General features: G+C 31.8%; 2 protein-coding genes across 4 annotated transcripts; both read right to left on the bottom strand.

The window, feature by feature from the left end:
• Positions 1-141: 141 nt before the first annotated feature.
• Positions 142-4,496, bottom strand: LOC116848113 (decapping and exoribonuclease protein-like). Its single transcript, XM_032823879.1, has 4 exons — positions 3,515-4,496; positions 2,767-2,984; positions 2,277-2,644; positions 142-2,144 (listed from the first exon to the last, which is right to left on the bottom strand). Exons 1-4 carry the CDS (start codon positions 3,805-3,807, stop codon positions 1,908-1,910), a joined length of 1,116 nt encoding a protein of 371 aa, XP_032679770.1. The 5' UTR covers positions 3,808-4,496; the 3' UTR covers positions 142-1,907.
• Positions 4,497-4,640: 144 nt separating this feature from the next.
• On the bottom strand, positions 4,641-6,537 carry LOC116848114. Of its 3 annotated transcripts, XM_032823881.1 has the most exons (6): positions 6,248-6,537; positions 5,789-5,997; positions 5,462-5,609; positions 5,224-5,350; positions 4,970-5,138; positions 4,641-4,791 (listed from the first exon to the last, which is right to left on the bottom strand). In XM_032823881.1, exons 1-6 carry the CDS (start codon positions 6,387-6,389, stop codon positions 4,696-4,698), a joined length of 891 nt encoding a protein of 296 aa, XP_032679772.1. In that variant the 5' UTR covers positions 6,390-6,537; the 3' UTR covers positions 4,641-4,695. The 3 variants fall into 3 exon arrangements, with proteins under 3 accessions (XP_032679772.1, XP_032679771.1, XP_032679773.1); XM_032823880.1 differs by having other exon boundaries at positions 5,224-5,609; XM_032823882.1 differs by having other exon boundaries at positions 5,224-5,609; positions 6,256-6,427.
• Positions 6,538-7,958: the final 1,421 nt, after the last annotated feature.

Raw genomic sequence — 7,958 nt, 5'->3', positions numbered from 1 at the left:
GTCGCCCATATTTCTTGTCTCATATCTTCTATGGAATTAGGATTTCTGCGAATAGCTAGACCATAGTATATTGTCAACTCGTCGATCAGTTTGCCTGTTAATTTGCCTCTGCCGCCAAGACCTCTTACATTTTTTTTCAAATTTCGTAATCTCGTGCCCATACGTTTTTGAATGTGATCTATACATTCTTTTTTACAAACATTCAAATCATCATAAGGTTTCGAATCTAAAATGCCTTTGAATGTTTTGCTGTCCCCGTCTCCGATATAATGAGAATATTTTAAATTGTGCAATTCTTCGGACCGCTGAAACATTTCTACGACTGCGTCTACTTCCATCTTTCCCGACGAACCTTCGTGATTTCTTTCGCAGTTTGCTTCGTGATTTGCAGCCCATTCTTCATATTCGCTTGTTTCTTGCTTTCCGTTCCACAAACTGCAGGCCTTACAAAATTTAGATTTCACTGCAATGTCGATGATTTTTCCCGTGCACCACCCTATTAGTGATACGACACCGAACAAAGACGAGAATCCCCTCTTCCTCCAGGTCCCGTCACCAGAAACTGTTATCCCGTCTATCTGTCCTCTTTCCAATGACATCTTCTTTTCTTTTGCAGCTGCTCGTTTTGTTGATGTTTCACATACAGCATTAGTGGCAACACGAATGTTTGAAATTATTTTATCATAAAAAGACTGATACACTGGTATCGGCAAACACATAAATGCACAAAATTTTTTAATTCCATTGATTCCTATACCGAGTAATCTCATTGTAAATACCAAACGGCGATTTATGTCGTAAGCATGATTGTTTATAAGTGGGCTAGAATTAATATATTTTGGCAGGCACTTTTCACAAATAACAGCAATTTTGAAACCTAGACCGCGACAACTGGATTCTTCAAACTTGATGTTCGAGCCACATGTTTTGCAAACAATTAATTGCGAAATGCTTGTAAAAACGGTAACAAAATTAATGAAACGATACCCAAAAGTATTGTTCACGTGTATCTCGTAATCGTCCGCACTCGTTTTAAGTTTTTTCGCCGACGTGCTTACACTTTCAGTTTCGCCTTCTAAAGAATACCTATTTAAAGGCTTCCTTCTATTTATTGAACTTCGAATTGCACGTGCAGTACTTGCTCTACTCCCTTTTTTATTTGCATATATTCTTTTGTTCGACATTATTACAACAATGTTACGACGTTTCAATTCAATTTGAAAAGCCGAAGCCGGTGGTACAACGGACACTGTTCGGAGTAAACACACAATTCCGGCATGAAATAAAGTATTATATGACAGGAATATACTGTTTTCTGTTGAAATGGTCACAAACGACATCTACAGTACTATACTAAACTATCAGGAACCTTCAACTACTCGAGAGTTGAAGTAGAAAGGTAGAATACTCGGAGAGCGCTCCGAGGCTCTCTCCGCGCGCTATGGCGCCGCGTACAAAAATGGTTATTTCGTACATGAAAGAGTTCCAGATCGACTTTAGGCGAATAAAATTATATTCTAGACATTCCAAAGTATCATTTAAGCAAAAAAAAAAAATCTGAATTTTTTGACCCTCAAAGGTGTTATAACCCCTTAAGTTTTATTGTATAAAATTTTGTATAAAATATAAAATAATAACCACTCTGTATCAAACTTTTCTAGAAAATAATTATTATTTATAGTACTTGTACATGTACCTTATAAAGTATATATATCTTATAAAATAATAAAATATATGGTCTCATAATATTTGAAGAAGATATAAATGAAATATTATACGAGTTTGAAAATATAATCAAGAATTACTATGAGTTTAAGTATGTTTTTAACATTAATTTTTGTTGCGTACAGACTACGACGTCTTTAATGGACGTCTCTTGGATTTTTCTGCAGCATTTTTTAGGTGTTTTAATTTCTTACATTGATAGGAAATTTGTGTTTTTCCGTTTTACTTATAAACCATGGCTTCAAAAATGTATACATTTCATTATTAGGAGATTCTTCGCTATAACGCACAATATCCTTAGTGGATGAATCCCATTGAAATTTATACATGCATTCATCATGATCTTTAATTACGATTCTCTTGACATGGTTTAGAAATATTTCGCAAAACATTTTACACTTGTCCACATTACAGTCAATCTGCGTAATAAAAAAAAATCAAATTAATATATGTGTATAACCATATAAATATACAGTTATAAATACAGTTATAAATATATATAAATATAAATATAATATATAGTTTATTTTTTTTAACGAATTCAAAAGTACTTTTGAAAATTGCGGCAAAATATGCGTAGGATATTCTTTTATCATCCGCACTGCATTTTTAACTTTTAATCCACATATAGTTGTGTCTATTCCTGTTAAATAATTCTGACTCCACCAATCTACTACTCTGTCAGGATTAAGTTTGCCATACAAATTCCCATTTTTATTATACAGTGATAATGTTTTCATTTCGATGATTTTAAATTTTTTGCCAATGAGAGTATCTTCCATTGGCTGTTCTGAAGAAATGCTGTCTATTTTTCCTGTGTATAATAGCGAATGATCGCCAAATTTTGTTTTAAACACACAACGAAATTTTTTACATTCATTGAAAGGCACTGATAAATTTGGCTTATGTGCTGGGTGATCTGTTAAACAAACAATACATATTGCACAATCATGTTTACGTAAATTATGTATGTAAATTAATTTGTAATAAAAATCATATAGATTGATCAAATTGTTGCTATATATAATGTGAATGTAATACCTGCTACCATGTATTGTATAAATTTAAGTCCATGTGAATATACTTTATTCTTTATGTTAAAACTGACATTACTGGCACGTTTATCTGTATAATATTCACATAAGTATATTGTATCGCGATATTTGCTGGCACAAATAATCCATCCATCATCCTTTTTATATGGGCTAGAGAATAGTTTTTTTAATGCACCACGGTTGCAAACAAAGTCTACACTCAACCTAATTAATGATAAATTCAGTTATTAAGAATTATCATTTGTTATTATTAAGTTTACTTATAAAAACCTAGATAGTACAGGACGTTCTGAAGTCATTCAGAGCAGCGATCATATAATTTTTTCTCAAAAACGGAAACGTGAAAAGTGAAAAGTTTCACGTGAACTTGATGGTCTTAGCGACCATATAACTTCTCGAACAATGGAAAAAAATATGAGTTTTTTTTAAGTAAAATCTTACTTTTTACGAGTTTATGCTACAGAAAAGATACATAATTGGTACCCATAAGTGTGTCCAAGATGTCCTGGGGGATTTTGTAGACGTTTTGGACACATTCAGAATGATTCTAGAATGTCGTATACTATTTGAACAATTATCATTTATTATTATTTATATTTAAAATAGTGAGGAATATATATATATATATATATATATATTTATTTATTTATTTATTTATTTATTTGCAATATATTATACACACATGTATATTATAAATATATTATTGCATTAGTTATGATTATTTAATAACATACCAATGTCCTTCGTTCGGTGATAGTGGTTTTTCAAGCTGGTTAAAATTGTCCGAAATCCATTTTAATATATCATCCAATTTGGTATATAAATCAGGTTTGTGACAAATAGACGTAACATTATAACCAAGATCATAATTTGCATTGTTAGGATCTGAAGGGGGAATATAATATTTTAATTGCGATAAATCAGCGTGATATTGCAAATCACCGTCAATACTAAAAGATCCAATTAATTCCATTATTAATTCTGGGAGCTTTCTTTTGGAAAAATTTTTAATTTTAATTTTAAACATTGTAGATTGCTTATTAATACTGCGACACTGAAGATTTTCACTACGACCCGATCATTATCACTATGTGATACTGACTAACGTTTAACGATTATATCTTATCTGCATTATGCCTCATGCAATTATGACTCATTGGAAGAATAAAGCGAAATCTATACGGGATGGAAGTCTTATCTAGATTTATCGTTCAGATAAATATAATTATTGCACTAATTCAGCAGTACAGCTAAAAAGAACAGAACAAGTGAAAATCCTTATTCTTTCGTATTTTAAGCAGTTTATTTTTTAATATACAAAACTGTAAAGGTCAATCAATTACAAAGTTTAATTTATTTTAAATAGCTATCAGCAAATCTCATAAGGTAGTTTCATCATACTAGTCTCATCATGTATCTCTTATGCGTTCATAGACGTTAGACAAACGATTGTTATTCGCATTGATCCACGAAAATATTAGTTGGCGAATTATCGCAAAATAAAAATGGTTGTTCATGTTGATGTGTGTGTAAGGTATAATTTGAAAAATAAATAAGACTTTAATAATCATGATACAATTAGATACAATTTATGCAATTTTTCTATTTTTTTCTTATTAATATAAATTTTCTAAAACTATATAAGAAAATTATAAAGTCAAATATTTCTTTTATATGTGAATGTATGTACATTACAAAGATGATATAATGTCTTTCTAAAGTTATACAAGTTTTTCTCTCTCTCTTGCAATTATATTAAAACTTAAATTTATTGCTTTCTAATATATATATATTTTTTTTAATTTTGTAGTTTAGGATTATGGAAGAATGCACTTAAAATAAGATATTATCAAAGCTAAATTTCTGAATATAGATATTATATGTATTACAAAATAACAAAATACATGATAAACATTTATATGTCAATATGTAATGTATGAAACATATCAAAGGCTTTCTCATATAGATATAACAAAGTACGATTCATAATTTCTACATCCATTATCTTCATCTAAAATAAAAAAATTAAATATTTCAGACAACATATTTTTAAACATATTTTTAAAGAAATTAACATGTAGAAATATTGACAAATATAAGGAATGTATTTCGAGAGAAATATAGTTTGAATTTTAATAAAAACTAAGAAAAAGTTTTTTGATAAACTTATAACAAATACATGAACTTACTCTGTTTTCCATTATTGTTATTCCAGGCAGATTAATTCTATGCAATGTACATAGTCCCAATTGTATCCCTCCTATTGTTAACATTTGCGTATGTAGAACTTCATAAAACTGTTCTATGTGTTTAAGGTCAAGAATTGTGTTAATCATATTGTTATCTTGGTCTACAATGCTGTAAATTAGTAAACAAAATGAAATGTTAATTGCAGACATTTTAAGTATTCTTGTACAATTGAATATTAATACTACATGCATACCTTGTTAATATTTTCCTTAGCTCTGAGATATCAAATTTGACTTTAATGGTATCTGTAACTGGTAATTCTGGTACTGTGTATTCCATATGAACCTCACCAGAGATTATAGGTTCCTCATCTTTGTTAACTGATATAATCATAATTGGAATAAGCCACTTTAGGTCATTCTCATCAACTGGCAATGCCATTACCATACAGTCAAACATATGAGTAATAACAATATGTACAGCATTCATACAATTACGTGTGCCACGACACAATAGAAGAGGCAATCTTGTGGAATTCTTTGTGTCTGGTTGAATCTGTGTTGTTCTCCAAGATAATAATATTCCTTTGTAAATGGATTTTTCTTTGTCATGTTCACTAGTTTTGGCTAAAACTTCTATCTAAAATATATATTTTTGGTAATTTCAAATTTTGCCCATTCTTTCTAATAATATATAACTTAATAGTGACATATACATTTAATATCTTTAAATATAACTTGCTTAATTATGTTACCTAAAATATATATATATATATATATTTATTTATATATTTATTTATTTATTTATTTGTAATTAACCTTTATTGCTGAATAATTTTCATGACTAGTTCTGGATGTAATATTTTCCATTATAGAAAAATTTGCATTATATGTTAGATCTTCATGAGATAAACGTTTTGCAACTTCTTCTCTCAATTTCTTTGAGTATAGTTTCAAAGAGACATCATCATGTTGAAAACCAAATAGAGCAGATACCGCACAAATGTTCCATGTCTGATCTACTAGATCTGCAAAATTTATAAAATTTCAAGCATATGTATTAAAAACTTCCCTAAAAACAAATATTGTGAATGTTTGCAGTAAAATAGGCATATAATCAAATGGTTGACTTATGTGCATGTTTATATACATTAATATTAAACTATACTTAGAATTTACTGCAAATAAACGTTAAACACACGATATTATACATTTTTAAACAATGAATAAATATGCTACATTCAAAATTGTTTTAAAATAAGATGAAACATGTTATACCGTCTAACCCCGAAATATTAATTTCCTCATCCTCTTCTGACCTAGTAGTTAAATCGAATCGCTGACGTGCTCGCACTCGCGGTGTACGCGATGTATGCATCGAACGATCAGTTCTCGACACATTTATTGCTGTACGATTCATTTTATAAGAAAATATAAAGTTGTTTAAACGAATATTTTCAACATATATAGAAGAAATTTAAAGGCTGTTCTTTTTAGCTGCACTGCTGAACTAATGTAATAAAACCAGCGGCACACGCTACTTGTTTCGTGTTGGATTGTTTGCTGGATGAATATATTCTGTGTTGATTGGTGCATTTCCATCCATCTTTAGAAATGCACCAATCAGAACAGAGTATTTCCATCCAGCAAACAAGCCAGCACGAAAACAAGCATTTTATGCCGTTACCTTTAAATATAAGTTTGTGTTCCAAAACGTCCTTTTTGAGGAAAATTTTATTTTCAATATCTATGGTTTACGTCACATATATTATAGAGTATTCAGTAAAATTTCCTTAAAATATACATTTTGGAGAGAATGCAACCTCGATATATTTCGTAACGCATCCGGTCTCCAATAGGGAAATTTATTTTTTGCAAATCACTAGAATTGAAATTTTCTTATTGAATATCGGGTATATTACGAAATTCATCGAAATAGTACTTCGAATTTAACCATGTGAACGAGACTTGTTATCCTCTCTTTTCAGTGGTTTGTTCTTTTCAGTTGCACTGCTAAACTGGTGCAATAAGTTAGGGTGCGTTCCCATTTAGCGCGTCACGCGTCACGTCGTCCTTCGCAGACCAATCAAATCGTCCCATTTTATTCGTCGTAAAATTAGGCAATAAAATGGGACGATTAAATTGATCCGCGACGGACGCGACGCGTGATGCGCTAAGTGGGAACGCAATTTTATAGTTCCTGCCCACAGGACGCGGCAACGCTTGCCGTGCGGCGGAAGTTTGCGCGACAGCCAATAAAAATGTTGTTTTTCCGTAAGAGCTAGAAGGTTGTTACGGGTCCTGTGTGCAGGAGCTATTAGAGTGAGAAAAAATATACTTGTCTCACTATAGGCTGCGTTCAGATTTCCCACCAGGATGTATTCTATTACTAGAAGTGCTATAGTATATATAACATATACTATAGTGTTTCTAGTAATAGAGTGCACCCGGGTAGGGAATCTGAACGCAGCCATAGGTGCGTTCGGGGAGCTCGCTATTAGCGCTATTCAGTGCTACCGTGGGTTAGGCGACAGTTTCCAGAAAAGTGGAGGGGATAATGTTGGTACCAAGAGAAATCTCTACACGATATAATTTAAAGATCTGTTTTTGTAACTGCACTGCTGAACTAATGGCTGCATTCAGCAGACTCAACAGTTGCACAACAGTTGAGTAATTTGTCAATGTAATTGGTCTAGATTTAGGGATCTAATAGCAAGAACCAATAATCGTTGATTGCTCACTGAGCGCTTTTTCTACTGAATGCGCCCAATGCAAAAGGTTATGGCTCTTGCACACAGGACGCGGTAATGCTTGCCGCGCGGCGGAAGTTCACGCGACAGCCAATCAATATGCTGCTTTCCGTAATAACCTTCTAGCTCTTACGGAAAAACAACATATTGATTGGTTGTCGCGCAGACTTTCGCCGTGCGGCAAGCATTACCGCGTCCTGTGTGCAGGAGCCATTAGAGTCAGAAAACGTATACTTGCT

The sequence above is a fragment of the Odontomachus brunneus genome, unplaced genomic scaffold (genome assembly GCF_010583005.1).
Source record: "Odontomachus brunneus isolate Ranch 3 - 2012 unplaced genomic scaffold, Obru_v1 Obru_scaffold_090, whole genome shotgun sequence".
NCBI lineage: Eukaryota > Metazoa > Arthropoda > Insecta > Hymenoptera > Formicidae > Odontomachus > Odontomachus brunneus.
The sequence above is the reverse complement of the archived record's forward strand: the minus strand, read 5'-3'. Positions and strand labels throughout refer to the sequence as shown.

Excerpts from the sequence above, each read along its gene's own strand:
- LOC116848113 (XM_032823879.1), bottom strand. The coding sequence starts at position 3,807 with ATGTTTAAAATTAAAATTAAAAATTTTTCCAAAAGAAAGCTCCCAGAA. Across the intron at positions 2,985-3,514 it reads TCACCGAACGAAGGACATTG|GTTGAGTGTAGACTTTGTTT; the intron begins GTATGTTATTAA and ends ATCATTAATTAG. Across the intron at positions 2,145-2,276 it reads TTTTGCCGCAATTTTCAAAA|ATTGACTGTAATGTGGACAA; the intron begins GTACTTTTGAAT and ends TTTATTACGCAG.
- LOC116848114 (XM_032823880.1), bottom strand. The coding sequence starts at position 6,389 with ATGAATCGTACAGCAATAAATGTGTCGAGAACTGATCGTTCGATGCAT. Across the intron at positions 5,139-5,223 it reads CTAAGGAAAATATTAACAAG|CATTGTAGACCAAGATAACA; the intron begins GTATGCATGTAG and ends ACTAATTTACAG. Across the intron at positions 4,792-4,969 it reads TAACAATAATGGAAAACAGA|ATGAAGATAATGGATGTAGA; the intron begins GTAAGTTCATGT and ends TTTTTATTTTAG.